Source organism: Lagopus muta, chromosome 3 (assembly GCF_023343835.1).
Source record: "Lagopus muta isolate bLagMut1 chromosome 3, bLagMut1 primary, whole genome shotgun sequence".
In the NCBI taxonomy this organism is placed as follows: domain Eukaryota; kingdom Metazoa; phylum Chordata; class Aves; order Galliformes; family Phasianidae; genus Lagopus; species Lagopus muta.
Window position 1 is genome coordinate 17,438,780 of NC_064435.1, and position 18,868 is coordinate 17,457,647.

At 41.8% G+C, this 18,868-nt stretch overlaps 1 protein-coding gene across 4 annotated transcripts; it reads left to right on the plus strand.

The window, feature by feature from the left end:
- The first annotated feature begins 1,230 nt into the window (after window positions 1-1,230).
- On the plus strand, window positions 1,231-15,812 carry KCNV1 (potassium voltage-gated channel modifier subfamily V member 1). Of its 4 annotated transcripts, none has more exons than XM_048939977.1 (4): window positions 1,231-3,981; window positions 4,613-5,125; window positions 6,861-7,387; window positions 13,021-15,812. In XM_048939977.1, exons 2-4 carry the CDS (start codon window positions 4,644-4,646, stop codon window positions 13,530-13,532), a joined length of 1,521 nt encoding a protein of 506 aa, XP_048795934.1. In that variant the 5' UTR covers window positions 1,231-3,981; window positions 4,613-4,643; the 3' UTR covers window positions 13,533-15,812. The 4 variants fall into 4 exon arrangements, with proteins under 4 accessions (XP_048795934.1, XP_048795933.1, XP_048795932.1 ...); XM_048939976.1 differs by having other exon boundaries at window positions 1,231-3,906; XM_048939975.1 differs by lacking the exon at window positions 1,231-3,981 and adding an exon at window positions 4,232-4,540.
- The last annotated feature ends 3,056 nt before the right edge of the window (window positions 15,813-18,868 follow it).

An 18,868-nucleotide genomic window follows, 5' to 3' on the forward strand; every position in this document is an offset into this window, starting at 1 on the left:
TTGTGTTTTCTTTTTTTTTATTTTTTTTTAATAATAAAAACCTAAATTGACAACTAGTGGGAAGTCAGAAGTAAGATACCTACCAGACATCACCCAAATCTTATGTCTAATTACAATGACGTGAAGCTAGGGACACGATGGAAGTCTGTGGATGCTGCTGTTTTCCTGCAGTGAGATGTGAGCTTGAAGAATGCATATGAAGTTCTTAGAACTACCTGAAAGCACAAACTTAACACATGGTTTTAAGAGCACCTCTAGCACTTTGAAGACATGGCCCTATTTTGAACATCTGATAATCAGAAAAAAAATGAAATTTGAGGTGACGTATGTATTCTATATACTGTCATTACTCCAAAAATGCACAGGTAAGCAAAACATTGAACCTGGTCTCCCAAAGGCCATCTACTGGATGGACAGTCGTCTGAATATGAGCCAGCAGTGTGCCCCAGGTGGCCAAGAAGGCCAATGGCATCCTGGTTTGTATCAGGAACGGTGTGGTGAGAAAAACTAGGGAAGTCATCCTTTCCCTGTACTCGGCATTGGTGAGGCCTCACTTCAAATACTGTGTTCAGTTTTGGGCACCTCAATACAGAAAGGACATTGAAGTGCTAGAGCAGGTCCAAAGAAGGGCAACAGGGCTTGAGAAAGGCTTGGAGAATATGCCCTATGAGGAGAGACTGAAAGAACTGGGGCTGTTTAGCCTGGGGAAGAGGAGGCTGAGGGGAGACCTTATTGCTCTCTTCCAATATCTGAAAGGTGCTTACAACAAGAGTGGGGCTGGTTTCTTCTCACTGGTGACAGGTGACAGGACAAGGGGAAATGGCCTCAAGTTGTGTCAGGGGAAGTTTAGGTTGGATATCAGGAAAAACTTCTTTACTGAATGGGTTGTTAAGCACTGGAATAGGCTCCCCAGGGAGGTGGTTGAGTCACCATCCCTGGGTGTGTTTAAAAACCATTTGGATGTGGTGCATGAATTAGCAGAGTTGTTAGGGTAGTATGGTCGGTTAGGTTGCACTTGGCCTCAATGATCTTTAAGGTCTTTTCCAACCTGAGCAGTTCTATGATTCTATGATTCTATGAAAGTTTTATTCGTATACTAAAAAAAGTGATCTATCATATCAACACTACAGTGAATCAGATACTCACTTTGACTAGACAACAGCAAAACTTCTAATTGGGTTCTTAGAAACACCAGTGGATCTAAGCTTGTAGCAGAAGTCCTGTCCCTTGAATCAAAACTACAGAGGGGAGTGTTTTCAGTTCTCTATACTAATGGAGAAAGTATGTCTGAAGAGCATTTCCTGCTAACAGAAAGAACGACTACTGAAAAGAGTACTCTAAAATGAGGATGAGTAAGTAACTTAGATACTGAACAAATACAGGTCTATTGTATTGAGTAAGGCATCTTGCTGTGGTAAGGTACTTACTTCTCAATATGGATGGCCTACTTAATGATTTTTTTTTAATTATTGCTTTTAATTAAGTGCTGGCTTAAGTGCTATCCATCAAATAGTCTGCACTCCCAGATGGCAATCCTGTACTGAAAATGGACTATAACCAAAAGCTGGCTTCCTAACAGCACTTGCTGATAATTTTAACAGAAAATGAATTCATATTTTTGTTTTAAGCAATAAAAGGCAGAACATTTATGCAATTAGGTACTTGTATTTCTTTATAACACACCTGAAATTCAAAATTACTGAGTTGGGAATGGTCTCAGGAGGTCAGCTAACCATTCCAGCCCGCTGGAGAAAATGGTGCAGCTCTTTCATTGCTGACAAGTCCTCATGTCCAGGCACTTCTTTGATGACCAATGCACAAACCGGTAACATAAATGATCTCCTCCACTGCCTCATAAGCCTGGAACCAAAACTTTCCTGACCACTATCCTCAATGTCCTTTCTGTCATTCAACTCCATTATTTCTATGCCTGTTCAGTGTGTTCAAGGAGGACAGGTGACTTCTTCAACTTCGTGAGCAGTCTTTCACATATCTGAAGATTGTTATGTCATGCACTATCCCCTCCACTGTAGCTGTTCGATCCTTGCTTTTCCTCTTGTACCATGACTTCCAAACTTGCTTCTATCTATTCTCTTCTAGATTTCTTTCAATCAGTGCACACTTTCACAATGGTTGCCGCACCAGCAACTACTGAGCAGAGCAGACACTGTTGCAGTCATTCGTGCTAAAGCAGCAGTAAGAAAAACACTGTTAATCTTAATATAGAGAAGCTTGCTGGTATCCAAAATATGAGCCATTAGTACACCTCCGTGAAATAAATGTGTAGAAAATACATAGCTGTACACAGTGGCACATAAGTCACATGAGAGGGGATACAGAGCTGAGGGTATGGCATACAGTACTGGCAGTGTGACACACATGCATTTTTTATGAAACAAATCATGTAAAAGCTGAGAGAATTTGCTGATGCACCTGAAGGTCGTGCTACCATTCAACAAGATCTGGACAGACTGGAGAGCTGGGCAGGGAGGAATCTGATGAGGTTTAACCAGAACAAGTGTAGTCTTGCACCTGGGGAGGAATAACTGCATGCATCAGTACAGGTAAGCGGATGACCTACCGAAGAGGAGCTCTGAAGACAAGGACCTGGGGGTCCTGGTGGACAACAGGTTGGCCGTGAGTGCGCCCTTGTGGCCAAGAAGACCAATGGTATCCTGAAGTGCATTATAAAGAGTGTGGCCAGCAGGTTAAAGGAAGTGATCCCCCCCCTCTACCCTGCCCTGGTGAGGCCACATTTAGAATACCACATCCAGTTCAGGGCTCCTAGTAGTTCAGCTGAGAGTCACAAAAATGATTAAGAGCCTGGAGCATCTCCCACACGAGGAAAGGCTGAGCAATGTGGATCTGTTTGGCCTGGGGAAAAGAAGATTTAGAGGGAATCTGATTAATGTTTACAAATATTTAAAGGGAGGTGGGAGGCAAATGGATGAGGCCAGGCTCTTCTCAGTGGCACGTAGCAACAGGACAAGGATCAATGGCCTAAAATTCGAACATAAGAAGTTCCGTACTAATATGCATAAGAACTTCTGTATGGTGAAGATGATAGAGCACTGGAACAGATTGCCCAGAGAGGTTGTGGATTTTCCTTCTATGGAGATATTCAAAATCCATCTGGATGCCTATCTGTGTGACCTATTGCAGGGTACCTGCTTTAGCAGGGGCATTGGATTCGATGATCCATTCAGGTCCCTTCCAACCCCTATGATTCTGTATGGTTCCGTATGGTTTCCTACAAGGAAGGAGAGAAGAGTGAAAAAGGTGACTATTAATTCTTACCACACAATACAGTAGTGCTCAAAGATCAACACAGGACAGCATCAGACATATCCCAAATTACTTTAGAAAAAAACACTGAGAGGACTTAGTTTAAGACAGGCCCTCCAGTGTGCACTGCCTGGCCATTACAACGACTGTTTGCTTGGCACTTTTTAGATCTGATCTGCGGTCGTGATAGCAGTGTTAATGAAGACCACCTGCTCGGAAGCACATTTGGTGTTACGTATATTAGCAGGGAGTGAGTGGAATTCAAATCGTCCTGCGAGTGCACTCGGAGAAGTTGGAGGCTCTGAAAACTCCTCGAAACGAGCAGCCCCGGCCAGGAGACAGCGAATTCCGCTCAGCACCGCCCGCCGAACCGCGACCCAGCCTTCGACACAGCGCACGGCCGGGACGGCGAACGCTCGGCCCCGCGGCGTGGAGGGCGGCGGCCCGGCCCAGCCCGCCCCGTGCCGCGCAGCCCCGCCGCTCCCGCCTGCCCCCCGCGGCACATGACCCGCCATGGAGGCGCGCCGGCGCTGCCCAGAAGTTTGGAGCCGGTGGAGCGAGCGGAGGGGACGGCGGCAGCAGGCGCCCAGCCGCGGGCGGCACAGCGGGGCGGGTGGGCAGGTGAGGCGCGGCGCGAAGAGGAGCGGAGCGGAGCAGAGCTAGGCAGCGGAGCGCGGCCGGGCGGGCTGACGGACGGTGCGCGGCGGGGCTCCGGGCTGGGGCGAGGGTCCCGCGGCAGGACGGGGCGGGGCTGGTCGAGCGGGCCGGCAACTTCGGCTGTCAGCGAAGTGCGGGCGCAGGGGGCTGCCTCGGAAGCCGGGATACGTCTGTGAGGGTGCAGAGAGAGCCGGGGCGGGCGAGCGGGCGGACCGAGCCGTGGGGCCGGAGGGAGGGCAGAGGCTTCGGGCGAGGCCGAACACGGGGCGGGTCGCCGGGCGTCCCCGCTCTGCTCGCGCAACCCGCTGAAGGCGATGTTGGTGTTGTGCCGTGCTGGTTCCTTCGGGTTCGGCTCTCGGGACACTTGATTGAGAGATCGGAGATGACCGCGAAGCCGAAGGGGCCGCGTGGGTTGTCGCTGGTAGACGGTGCTTGGCGTTTCCCCCAGACAGCACACAGCGAGGCTGCCTCACGGACGTCAGGGGTTGCTGGTACCAGAGCCCAGCAGTACGCTTGGCCTCTGTATCAGACGGAGGCACCATCTGGAGGAAGTGGGGATGGTGAGGAGCCCCGGGGACAGGAGCCATAGCATCAGAAGGTACCTCATCTTTAGGTTGGCCCCACTGCCGCCACCAGGAATCTCTGCAGCTTTGTTGTGTTTTCCATCCAGGAGAGTGTGGGCTGCTGCTGGCAGCTACAGGATGAAGTCGCCTCCCTGCTGCATGTCTCTTAATTCCCAAGCGTCCCTGGAGGAACAAGGCAATAGCACATCGCTGGGCTCCCTGGACTGCAGTGTTTTCTCCAGCGAGGAGGAGCAGGGGCCCCTGCTGCAGAAGGTTGTTCCTTCCTTGGACTGCTTTACAATCAATGTGGGAGGCAGCCGCTTTGTGATGTCCCAGCAAACTTTGTCTTGCTACCCTGACACTCGTCTTGGCAAACTGGCTGTGGTGGTCTCCGCTGCCCGGGATGTCGCCTCTGGCCTCCTTGAGCTCTGTGATGATGCTAACCTGGTGGAGAATGAGTATTTCTTTGACCGGAGCTCGCAGGCATTTCACTACATCCTGAACTACTACCAGACAGGGAGGCTGCATGTGATGGAGCAGCTGTGTGCACTCTCCTTCCTGCAGGAGATCCAGTACTGGGGCTTGGATGAGCTCAGCATCGACTCCTGCTGCAGAGATCGGTGAGCTGTGGGAAAAAACACAGAGCAGGAGCATGGGCTGAGTGAGCTCAGCACTGGCTGGTGTTCAGGGACAGTCAGGTGAGAGATCCAGCAGTAGGGCAGAGAAGGTAGCACAGAAAAATATCCTCAAAGCTGGGTAAATCCAGCAGTGAATCCTACTCTGGAGGTAGATGGAAGCAGGAGATGGGACAAAGAGGTAAGTTGAGTGAGATCGCTGCTTACCTTTGCTGTGAGGGACAGGTTAGCAGTGGGGGCAAGATAGTGAGAGCCTGGCATGAACAGGATCTGGATTTTTCTGCACTAGTTTCAGACTGACCCTGGAAGTTCAAAGTAGAAAGTGGCAGCGCTGGAGATAGGATGGGCTGTGAAAGCAGAGATACATTTTCAGTGTCATTCAGATTGAGGCTTCATCTTAGCCAAGGGGGATCACATGTGTAGTCATGAGTCAGGAGAGTTTGGAGCCTCGCTGCCCAGTACTTTCTGCACAATTCCAAGCAGGAGAGTCAGAAGGTGGGAGTGGTCACTGCTATGCTGAGACTGGGTGGCACAGCTGCAGGAGCAGTCTTGAGAAGCATAGAACACAGATGTAGCAGTTTACAGGGAGTGGGCAGCAGCAGGAGCGTGGCTTGTTGGAGACAAATTGTGACAGGAAGTTTAGGAACAAGGTGGATTTTGACTGAACCACCCACAGGATTTTTCTGTTAATTCTATTTGCACCTACTTTATCCCCCATATTAGCATTACTGGTTTGTCTGTAGTATAAAGAGTAAGTACAACTGCTGTTGATCAAACTGGTTGTGTCAAAATTATTAGAAATAATCAAGCACATTCATCCTCCCTCACCCCTCCCCCCCTTCCAAAAAAGAGCTTCAGTTAATCCTATCCTTAAATGATTCAGTTCTGCATCTGAGACAGCGATATCCTAGTTTTCATCCCATTCTTCATTCACTAGTAGATAAAACTGAAAGATCCTAATTCCTTGGTGGTACAAGAACCTAACAGACCTCTTGGGTATATGCAGAAGTAACCGTGCATCAAATGAAGGCAAAATTGCATAGCCCCTTAATTTAAGTCTTGGTAACTACAGCTGTCAGGAAATACAGATATAAAGCAAAATAATTTTTACAATATAATTTGGGAATGTTGTTTCATGAAATAGTTCTGTAAGTACACTCTAACAAAGTGCTCGACTGTGCATTTACTATCGGTAAATTTCAGTCAGCAAAGATGCTTTGTTGTGTGACAGCCCATATGTTTAAAGTAAGATAACATGAGTAATCTGAGCACGTATTGATCAGAACTTCATACATGAAATGCACAGCTTTCATTATGTCTTCCCTTCTAGCGCTGCAGATACACACCAATGTAATAAAACTGCAATATAATTAATAAAACTGCAATAAAATTGAGGGTAATGGAGAAAAGAAGGTCTGGATTGCTTATAAGAATACATGTTAGTCATAGAACAAATCCTACTGTAGTCAACATGATCCACATAAGTAGCACACTACCTGAATAAAATTACTATGCACATACAAACTGTCTCACTGCTGTGACATGGGTAAGTAGGAAACATGCTGTAGGGTCTGAGTTAGTCACAACACACTTGACATCAGGGTTTTCTAATTTTGATGAGGTATACGTTTGTGTGTTCTTATGCCTCTCATGGTAGAGGATGAGAAAAGCATACGCATATTGGTATTAAAAATCTTTTTCTTGGGGGATTCCTGGGCAGGTACTTCAGGAGGAAGGAGCTGAGTGAAGCCTTAGACATCAAGAAAGATGCTGAAGAACTGGATGCTCAAGATGAGGAAGAGGACTTTTCTGGTAGCCTCTGTCCCAGTGTCAGACAAAAACTTTGGGAAGTTTTGGAAAAGCCTGGTTCCTCTGCAGCAGCCAGGACTTTTGGCACTTTATCCATGGCTTTTGTTGTTGTGTCCATTGCCAACATGGCTTTGATTTCAGTAGAGCTAAGCTGGCTGGCACCACCACTACTGGATGCCCTTGAGTACCTGTGCATTACATGGTTCACTGTGGAGTTTGTTCTGAGGTTCCTGTGTACACGGGATCGGTGTCGCTTTCTGAGGAATGTGGCAAACATCATAGACCTCCTTGCTATTTTACCTTTCTACATTACACTGCTGGTAGAGAGTCTGTGTGGTGGGGAGAGCTCCCAAGAACTGGAGAATGTGGGGCGCATTGTCCAAGTGCTGAGGCTGCTCAGAGCGCTGCGGATGTTGAAGCTGGGAAGACATTCAACAGGTACTTCAGCCATGGCAGTGTTAGTTCTTACTTTTGCTACCAACAAACCATCCCCATTTTGTGTGCGTTTATATACAGTGTAACGTTAGCTGTGATGGCTTGTGAAACTCTTACTTGTGGATATTGATAACAGTGTCAGGAGATTTCTTCAATAAATTTTAGTTCTTCATAAAGCCAGTGCAATTTGTTTGCATAGAACATTACAAAAACAGGCCCCAAAGCTGCATGCTACAAGCCCTTCACCAGTCCACAATGTCACAAATTTGCAAACATTTTTATTTGAGTTAGTTAGGAGCAAAGCAATGGAAGAAACAGAAGTGACCCATGCTTTTATATTATCAGAGGCTCACTGGTGACAGTTTATAATTATCTGTCATCATTCGTTGCACTTCAAAAGTTTATGCAAATAAATGGATCATGATTTTGCCCACTTCACACATCCTGAAAACCTGTTGGATAGAGAATGGTTCAATAAAACTGTTTAAAGTGAATCATACTGGGCAGTGGGTTGATGGGCTCCCTGACCGTGTCGAATATGTTGGAATCTGTATGATATGTTGAATACAGCTGGGGCACTGAATTGGCATTAGGTTCAGCACAGAGTGGCAGTGTCAGGTTCAGCCAGCATTCTAATGTGGTGCCCTTCGTGTCCAACCACTCCTGATGCAGTCCTTCCAGAATTTCCTGCCTTGAAGCAGTAATAATTTGGTTCATTTTTTGGAGCTAATCTTCCCTACCCTCTTTGTGAACTGGCCCTATTTCAGTGGGCATTTTAGCAGCAGGATGTCTTTGATTTTTCCCACTGAAGAGCAGTGAATCTTCATACTAGTAGCAGTGAGTAGCTTTATTACTGGTGAGCATAATCATAGTGGTTTCAGATTATGCCTGTCCCCTGGAAAGCAGTTGAGAGGAAGCTGCTAGTGCTTCAGTCTGTCAGTGAGTTTGCTGTGCTTCAGTATAATTTTTACGGTTTTTGTTCTATGCTGCCCTACTGCCCACTTCCAAGTACATGACTGTGAATGCTTTCCTCCCTTGTTCTAAGAATAAGATTTTAACACACTAAGGCAATTCTGTGCTAAATGACAAGATTATGATCCAAAAGTATGTTAATTCTAGTTAGAAACTTTCCAAAGTTTCCATTTCAGTATACTTTACTGCTACAGAATGAATGCACGAAACTCAGTTCTGAGGCTGTGTCAGCTACAAAGTAAGTTTCAGATGCCTGTGTAGTAACCATTAACTTTAGCTGTATTCAGTGCTTCAGTGCTTGCAGAGCTGGTCTAAACCGTAAGTGTCCAACCCATTGGTTTTATGTTTTTGTTTCCCTCTTTTTTGTGGTTGTTGGTTTTGTTGTTTTTTTTTGTTTCAATAAAAAGCGAATTTAAAGAAGCTTTTTTGCTTATGTAAGTTAACTATATTATATATTTTGTATGTAGCTCAAGACAACGGCTTTTCACTCCTAGGCAAGCCATGGGTTGGACACCCATGGTCTAAACTTTTGTGCCTATTTGTTTTTAAAGTTAAATTCATTAAAATATTATTGTAGTTTATTTCACAATATTGTCTTACTAATGTTAAGAGTTTAATAATTCATTTGCCATGTTTGGTAGAAGAAAGGAATTAATTTTATTTAAATACAGTCTTCTACTCTGAAAGTGAGCTGCCATCTTTCTTCTGCAATTGAAATACCAATTTCAGCATACAAAAATTGACATACATCACTATTTAAGCCATTCAGATCAGCATTACTGCCACTGTGCTTGCCTCTGGTAGTTTGGAATTACTAGTTACTTAGTTGCAGAACAGTAAATCAGCTTTGGCTCTTTTCTGTATAATTTAAATGTAGAAGGTCATGAATTTGATTTTCTGTCAGAAGAGGTGGTTGCTAAGGCAAAGCAGAACTCTAATAAATCAAGACAAAAAATAGATTAGCTGATCTGAAGCATAATTTTTGACCAGTAGAGGATTGTAGTGGAAGAGAGTTGTGCTAAAACGGTTCTGAGCACACTTCTGACCATGGTAGCCAATAGAAGATAAACATTGTAAGTACAGTACACAGACACCATCCTCGCACATACCTAGGCAGTCCCAATAAATCTGAGTGTAAAAGTGGCACTCAAATACTTCTGTCTTGAATTAGGAGCTTAAAACTGCCTCCCAGTGAGGGTTCTGTGACTCTTGCACTCTCAGATCAGTTGAAATTTCATACACTGCTAGCCTGTTTTGTGTGACAAAAGGAGTGCAGGATCAGACAAAAAGAGATATAAAAATCTGTGGCTGCCAGGAGCAACTCCTCTGTCACCAAGGCAGGATGGTCACAGTCACAAGTCACCGTGCAGACCCATAGAAAAGCTGAGATCCCAGTGGCAGCATGGTTCTGCTATCAGAGGCAGAAATTAGTTAGGAAAAATTCTGAGTCCATTCTACTTTCCTCTGTTTTTGAAGAAATAGCAGATTAGACCTTTTTGTGGGGAGGGGAAAGAAAAAGGGAAAGAAAAATTCTTTGTAAGACAAACTCAGTTATCAGGAGATGGATGTAATGCAGAGAAACACCTGGGCCATACCAGAGTGAGTGTTAAATTATGCAAAGTGCTGTACCTTGTCAAAGAAAACTGATCAATTAGTAGTACTTCTACCAGTAGATGTATAGCTAGAGGATGAGATGACTTCTAAGATACTGAAGTTACAGATTTGAGTGGATTAGGAACGAGTAAGGACCTGCGTTTTTCACATTTTCTGATGCTCCTCAGCTGTTGGCTTCCTTCTGGGACCATGTCTTGTCTGAGGCTTTGCTGGTCCTATAGGAAGCACTTAGAAATTTACTCCTTGAGAAGCAGGATGTGAGCATCTGATGGCAATGAGCACGTTAGAGAGAAGTTTGTAGCATATGTCAGGGTGAGATGTTTCTGGATTCATGAGAAAGCAAAACTTCAGCATATTCAGAATTCAGTGCCAAAAATTCAGGATGATTTAAATGCTCCGTGTTAACTGAGTCTCCTGATTTTCAGCTTGCATTATCAAGTTCCTTTGGGCAACAGAGGTGGAACTTGCGATATATGGCAGAAATGCTTCTCCTTCCTGCTGCTGGTTCCAAGGCTGGAGCTGTTTGCTTGCCCCAACCATACTGGCTGTTGTAGCAGCTTAGCACTTCCCAGCATGAGTAACCAAACTGTTACAGCTCCTGGCAAGGAGCTCTCATAACTCTCATAAGACTTGCTGAAGTGTCTGTGATGGAACAGCTCTACTTTGGCTATATGTTAGGGCTGGATAAATCATTTTTAAAAGTTAAAGTAAAGCAGAATACATAATCCTTCTGAATACACCAACTGAATCCCATTTGGAATGAACTGTGGAGTCCAGTAAGTTGTCTGGTTCATAGTTGCATCTGAAAACATCTCCTGACTTCTTCTGAAGGCATGAAGTGATGCAGAACCATCACTTCACTGATCAAGCACCATCACTACAAATATTTACTTTGATTTTTTAAAAATGAAGGTCAAGCATTGTTTCTTTATTTTTCTATTTTTTTTTCTTTTTTTTTGCTCTGATCTTAACAAGTTAAAGAGTACTTCAGTTATTATTTTCCTCCATGATAATTAAGATAACTCTCTAATACCTGGTTTTGATAACCAAGGCAGCTTAAGTTCTGTTGTTTTTTTTCCCAGATACTGAATCATTTTTATACTTTTCAGTTTTTTCAGCATCATTGCTTTATATGAAGATACTAGAACTTAGAATAATTTTAGAAGAACTTATCAGGCTCCTTAATAGTAAGAATAATTAACCCTTTAAAAAAATATTTTGCTGAAGGTGTAATCAATATGATGCAAATAGTTAGCAGTCACAGCCTTGTTCCTGCTTATTTCAACCTGATTTAAGAAAGTTGTGCTGTTGTTTTGTTGTTTTGTTGTGTTTTTTAATCCAGTATTCTTGGGCTCCCTTGTAAAGGGCAAACCTGGATTTTACAGTCTTTATTTCATAGACTTTTAAATTGGTGTACCTTCTTCCTAGGTCACCTGAAAGAATTTATTCTTCTACCTTGTTCAGTATGAAATTTTACATGGCAGTTGAGTAGAATAACTTCCTTGGAAGATGAGAGCTTGATCTGTGTCCTCACAATTGTCCCTTCCCTTTGCACTGCTATCTTAGTGTATTTTCAGAATCTGGAGAAAGTCTCCTTAATAGAAAAAAAGATGAGTCTGATGTATCTTATTCCCCTTTTCTGTTACATAATTAACCTGTATCATTACAATAAACATTCTGACCAACAGACTATCATTATAGCAATATAAAATCTGGATAGGGGCAAATCCTTAACTGTAGCTAGCAGAAGACAACTTTGAAAAAGGAAACATGCCCTACAAAATAGTCTGTTCTTCCACTGTTTGCTGAACATAAAGGAAAACTTTAAAACTCATTAGATCTAAAGGGAAAAAGAAACAGACCAAAAGGAAAAAGAAATTTTGACTTATTTTATTTTGAGATTGTGGAAGGAAAGCAAATCAAATTATTTGTTACTTCAATGAGCATATGAAGTCTGCAAGCAGAAGCAGCAAGCTTCTATGCAAACGTTCTAGTTAGAACTGTACTCTTATGAAAAGAAGTTGATAAGCATTGTGGGTTGTTTTTTTCCACTTATTCAGGAAAACATATAGCATGTTTTTAAGAAGAACATTAACAATCCAAAATCAGTTGTGATTCAAAAGATAATTTCAGTCTCTCATGTTTTTCAACCTGTTTGGTACCGTTATCTTCTTTTGTTTATGAGCAACATTTATCCATTGCAATGTTATTGGATTTACTTTCCTGCTTGCTTTGTCAGGCAGCCTAGCCTTGAGGCAGCAGCTCTAAAAGGAATGTGGGGCATTATGGAGAGCAATCTGCTGCACAGAAATTCCCTGTTCGACTCATGGGCATTGGTGAATTAGCAGGAGAATTCTTGTTTGCTTTGGGAAGCTTTGCTATCTCCAGTTTTGGCACAAGCACAGCTGCTCCTGGACTACTGTATTTGTTTTGATCTCTCTAGATAAAGATGTTGGGAAGAAGGGTCAGAGGGAGGTGATGAGAACTATAAAAGGACTGTAAACAGTGCTTAGCAAAGAAAAGGTACTGTGTGACAGAATTAGGCTCGAAGTACCCAGCTGGGAACATGAATTTGACAACAGGGTGCTCTTTGGTCCAAGAGAAAAATACGATAATGGCTGGAAAACAAGCGCATTCCAACTGAAAGTAGGAAGCAGATGTTTTTAGTAGTTTTAAATGGCTATTTAGGTAACTTAATAAAAATTGTGGTAGACTCTCCATTATGGCCAATTACTAAATCAAGATTGGTTAGTTTTTCTAAATCATATGTTGTATGTAGTTCAAATGATAAGCAATAAGAAGAATTTATATGCTCTGTATAAAGGAAAATGAGATGATGTCAGTGTTTTAGTCTAACATCTTAATCTGTTTCTTTTTAAATCACATTTTCGCAGTAGTTTTGCTTGTAGGAACTGCAGCCCTTTTTCATAAGCCATGCTCATTAACAGCCAAAACAAAGGCATAAAACGATCAGCTTTCAAATACGGTATGTTTCATGGATCTCTGAAGGAAGCTACACAAATCAACTTACAGCATTTCTTGTTTTTCAGGGTTGCGGTCCCTTGGAATGACAATTGCACAGTGCTACGAGGAGGTTGGCCTGCTGCTGCTTTTCCTTTCTGTAGGAATCTCTATATTTTCCACAGTGGAGTATTTTGTTGAGCAAGGTGTGCCAGGCACAACATTCACAAGCGTACCTGGTGCTTGGTGGTGGGCAACAACATCCATGACAACTGTTGGTTATGGTGACATTAGACCAGATACAACTGTTGGTAAGGTAGTGGCCTTCATGTGTATACTGTCAGGAATACTAGTTTTGGCTTTGCCAATAGCTATCATAAATGACCGGTTTTCTGCCTGTTACTTTACACTGAAGATAAAAGAAGCTGCTCTTCGGCAGCGTGAAGCTTTAAAGAGACTCATGAAGAACTCATCCAGTGACTCAAATATCAATGTTAATTTGCGAGACATATATGCACGCAGTGTCATGGATATGTTACGACTGAAAAGCAGAGAGCGAGCGAGCACAAGGAGCAGTGGAGGAGATGACTTTTGGTTTTGACTTTTAAGTTATTTAGCCTTGTATAGCAAATAGACTACTTCAGAAATGTGGTATTAAGAATCTGTTTTTTTATCACTCAACACATAATGTATTGCTTTTCCATCTGGAGCTCTACGTACTTGTATAGAATGATATAGTTGGTGTAAGCAAAAGGCTCTGAGGGCACCAGAAACATACCCCCAGAACTTGGTTGATGAGAGAGAAAATAATGGGTCCATCAAAGTAAAATAGTGTTACAAACACTTGTCTATGAATCTTATGTCCTTGCTAATGTATAGTAATAAAATCTTTTAGCTGAAATTGCCATGGTGTTTTGAATTTTGAAGACCTATAGGATTTGTATTTGAAAAAAAACAAAACAAAACAAAAAAACCAAAGTTAAATACATTAGGAAAATCTGAAGTAAGTAGTTGCCAGATATATACGTGGTGGATATCAGGAGATGATAGGTGAGAAGTATTAAGCTGACAACACCAAGCTGAGTGGTGTGGTTGACACAGTAGAAGGAATGGATGCCATTCAGAGGGACCTCGAGAGAACTGGAAAGGTGGGCCAGGGTGAACTTGATGAGGTTCAACATGGCAAAGTGCAGAGTTTTGCACTTGGGCCGGAAGAATCCCAGGCATCCATACAGACTGGAAGGAGCAGTCCTTGAGAGCAGCCCTGCAGAGAAGGACCTGAGGGTCTTGATAGATGAAAAGCTTAACATGAGCCAGCAGCGTGCTCTTGCAGCTTGGAAAGCAAATGGTATCCTGGGCTCCATCAATATAAGCACTCTCTTTTGCAGCAGTGAGTTCATTTACAAACTTACTTTGAACAATGCCTTCTTGTGTTTTGATTCTCTTAGCTTATTTGTGCAGCTAAGCAGATTTTGCACTTAAGTAAAGTCACCAGTGGATACCAGAAGAAACAGAAATGGTAAAAGTTAACAAGTTACTAATTTCTCTATCTCCTGTTAAAATCAGGAAGTATTCCAGTAAGTTAGCCAGATGTAAAAAAAAATGATCATAGTCTTGTAATAGGTTAGGTCAAAAATCACAAACTTCTCATTTCATTTCTTCAGCAATGTAATCACAAACGTTATTTACATTAGTTATTAATTCAACATACTACCTGAAAGGAGGCATCTGCTAGCTGTGGATTATTTAATTCGATCACGTATTTATGTGTTTAGAAGGCTTAGACTGTCTTTGAATATATGTGAATAGGTGAAAATACTGCTTTTAATAAATACCCAATAACTCTTGTTTAGAAGCAAGAATGTGTTTTCCTCCCATTCTCTGTAATGTAATACAGAAAGCAGATTTTTCAAAGGCTACAACCTCGAAGCAAACTTCACAAAAATTCAACTCCTGATTAGTCAGTTGATATCATCCAGCATTTGGATTTGTGATGAGTGTGGCATGTGCAGCAGCCATCAGGGGCATGAGAAAACTAAGTGAAAGTGTAAGATACCAGACGAGTGTGTCTTGCTCTACCAATATGTCTTGTTCTGAAAATTCAGAAGTCAGGCTTACCATCTGTGTTACACAAAGATCAAACAGTGTTATCACAGTGTTTCCTTCTTCCCTGATATTCTATAAGTACATAACAAAACTCCCATGGATGTCCAGGAGTCTCTCATAATTCTGTGGGGAAAGGCTTGATGCAGCCCACTCTAAGTTAATTCATAGCTCCTTAGAGCAGGAAGTCCCTGAGCTGCACAAATTGTACAGGCTGTTTCTCATTCAAAAGTCATTCTAATTATAGAGAATTAGGAAGAAGCTTTTATTGTGGGAAGACTGTTTTGTAATGTCTTTTGTGCTTTCTTGTACAGTAACTGATTCTCTGTTTGAGAAAGGAAATGCAGTTAGATAGATGACTGATCCTCTTCAGGGAATGCGGCTTTTATTGCATCCTGTGTTTGTTATGAAGGACTCGAAAGAAGGAGAGAAATGTTCTGGGGTTTATCAGTTGATTCACTCCTTACACCAGGTCTGAAAATAAAATTTCTTAGAAATGCCATCTTCGGGAGATGTGTCTGAGACTTTACCCAGTAGCTGCTTCAACTTCTATTTTCAAACCTCTTGATTTTAAATTCAAAGTCTCAAAAGAAGTAAAGTGTTTGTCAATCGTGTTGTTTATTCAGCAAGACTATTCAGTAATATTACCTATTTGCAGATGAAGATTGGTTCTGATTTCAGCTCTTACAGATGGGACCAGAGCATTCATACTGAGACATAAACGGTACAGGGTATTACAATTCTAAAACATGAATCTACGCCATTTCTCTTCTACTACAGATTTGTAAAACAGCTCTGTCATCACTAAGGCACCAAACTAAGGATGTTGCCATGCTATCTTTTGAATTTTACACAGAAGATAAGTAAGTAACTACCTCTTGTCCTCACATCTGCCATTTCCATCACACAGTAGACTGGGCTGAAAGGGTCATGTGTCAGAACATGAAATAATTCCAAAAACTGCAATCAAGGGATGTAACGGTAGCACTTAATCCAGCCTGCTCTAACCTTGGTTCACTAATACAGGAAATGATACTAGTTAAAGGACAGTGGTATAGGCTATAGTGCAGACTAACAGTCTGAAAATTCTTGTGTATTTCTTCATAGATGCTTAGGGGCAGCACTTAGCTGATGACACTGTGGTCCAACCCCACCAGAACTTTTTAAACATCACTAATATTTTTCTTTGTTCTCTCTTTAAAGAAGGTCACCAGCTTTCTATGCTGCAACAGGCAGAGCATTACTAACAGGTCGAGGGAGGTGGTCCTTACCCAGCTGGTGAGACACAGCTGGGTGCTGAGTCCAGTACAAAAGAGACAGAGACATACTGGAGAGAGATCAGCAAAATACTGGAGTGCCACATTGTAGAGTCTGACACTACAGAGAACCCTCGTGTGGGATGGACGGGGTGATTTATAACTTCTGGGGATAAATTATAGAAAGGTACTTAGAAATCTCCATTTACTTACATTTTACAACTGTTTAATATTGTGATTTACCTTTTATATTATGGATATTGATCCTGAATGCAGAGTTCACTGAGCACTGGTTAAGTAAGCTTTGTTAGTAAGTCAATAAACCACTTCAATCTCGATTTGATATAAGCTACATAAGATGAGCAGTTTTAAGATGAGCAGGAGAGGAGTTCTGCTGGCCAACTCTGAGTTTGTGAGGCTGCCATGTGGCAGATCTGGCAAATCAAGTTGAACACAAAAAGGAGCACAGAGGAGAAAGTTGTGAAGTTTTTTACATGTAATGCCCATTTATTTTTGTTCTCTGACATTAAAAATCTATAAATTCTCATCTTGATACTATCCTGATAGTGAGTAACATTTTTCTCATTTTCTGAAGTACTGTCCTTGCAAACCTCCTCTGAGGTATATTTGCATATGAACAATTCAGCTAAAACCCTTTTTGCTGGGATGCCCAACATCTAAAATGCATTAAAGCAGGTGTTGCTGATGCAACTCATACCTGTACGAGTATGAGTTGCTGTTATCACAGAGCCTCACTATATAGCAGCGAGTACAGAGCAGCACATTTCTTAGTCTCACCTCTGCAGATGGGGTCTCCAGGGCTTTGGGCTCTTGAACGTATTATTCATTGAAGAGGAGTGTTGGAGTCAATAATCTCTCTATAACCAAGATGCATTTTTCTAGTTTAACTTCTTTTAAATTTAATTTTCCAATTTTTGAGTGTTTTAACCAATCCCATAATTGTTACAGTTTTGCTTTTAATACCAAAGTGCAGTTTGTAAGAATTTGATGATGCATGTAGTCTTGGTGTAAATGGTGAGCTCTACCTGAAGAGCAGCACAGATTAAAGGCATTCCATCAGTAAAAACCTGAATAACTTATTTATAATTAACTTCTTGTTGATGTATGAAAAAGTCTTTTCTGATAAAGTTGACCTTGGTATGTATGATGGGCAATTCTGCTAGTCGTGTTATCTGATTAAAACTAGGCACAAGTGCACACTGCAATATAACAAAAACATGCCACTGCAAAGAGCCTCCTTAAATGATAACATACTCCTTAAAAGTCAAAGCAAAATCTCTAGAGGTGTGGGATTTCCTCTAGCTACAGCTAACTTTATGCAGCATTTAGTAAGACTAAATATGCTGGTAAGTCAGGTATCATTGCTGTGTAATCATGTAACTAACACATTCATTTCACTTGAATGTGTGAGAAAGACAGTTGTCTTTCCGAATTGCACAACAGAGATAGGTCCTGGGAAATGAATAAAGTGTGGACGACTCTTTTCATTGCCTAATGTATGAACCAGCTTACAAGGAGAGCTGAGAAGAACACTCATAAAAGCCTACTGTGATTTTTACCAAAAGCAAGTACAACAAATTGACTTCTACTGTCATTTTTTCAACACAGCTGAAAAAGACAGTTGGCTTTAAAATAGTTAAAAAATAGCTAATGAGGCCATTCTTTACACCAAGTGCTGTGTTAAAGATTCCTAAACTGTAGCTCAGAGCCTGGGGTATGAGACATATTATGCAGTTCAACGATGTTGAATTATAGAAAAAATATTCTGAGATGAATGTGTATCTGCTTAAGAACTGCTGACCAGTGAAGCAGCATTCATAAGCTAAGAGATCTTTTGTCCTAAATTAACAGCAGCGTTATGGACTTCAGTACATGCTATCAGAAACTGCTGGAGTTAGGGCTCCCTGGGATTTCTTCATGGCCCTTGAGGGTTGTGGGATGCTGCAGTGATAAATGCTGTTATTACTAAAGCCCAAACAGAAAGATTAAACCATTACAAATGTTCAGTATGTAAGAAGAAAATTAATGAAAGTAGAACATGAAAGAGCAAATTAATTTAAACTTAATATTAATTTAAAAGAAGTTGAAATACTTCAGCTGAGATTTACCAGTGACTTTTTGTGATGGACTATGTATTTACCTCTTATATCTTCTCATGAGATGAAGTACACGTGATTCAGTGCAGAGGAAGGAATTATTTTCAGCTCATTAACTGACATGCATCATGTGTCCACACCACAAATTAGACAACATTAGTTATTCGTACCTCATTCCAGTCACTCAGCCCTGTATATAAGGCATGTTTTCCCCTCAAACTATGCATGTGCTTCATATTTGCATTTTTCTTTTGTAGATCAATTAAAAAAAAAAAAAAAAATCTTGTTTTAACAAATAACCTTCAGCTTAAAGGAACAAGATTGATGAGGTTGATTCTATTTCCAGTCCTCGCTATTTGTTGTTTCTGCTGTTATTCCTCACTTAACCCTCCTGTCTTCTCTTCCTGGCAGGATTTGCTGAAAAACAGATGGAAGAATTGCCAATCACAGCCTTTCACTGT

Bases quoted from the DNA above. Each gene is read 5' to 3' on its own strand.
- KCNV1 (XM_048939974.1), top strand. From the start codon at position 4,500: ATGGTGAGGAGCCCCGGGGACAGGAGCCATAGCATCAGAAGGTACCTC. The intron at 5,126-6,860 runs GTGAGCTGTGGG...ATTCCTGGGCAG, and splicing joins GACTCCTGCTGCAGAGATCG to GTACTTCAGGAGGAAGGAGC. The intron at 7,388-13,020 runs GTACTTCAGCCA...CTTGTTTTTCAG, and splicing joins GCTGGGAAGACATTCAACAG to GGTTGCGGTCCCTTGGAATG.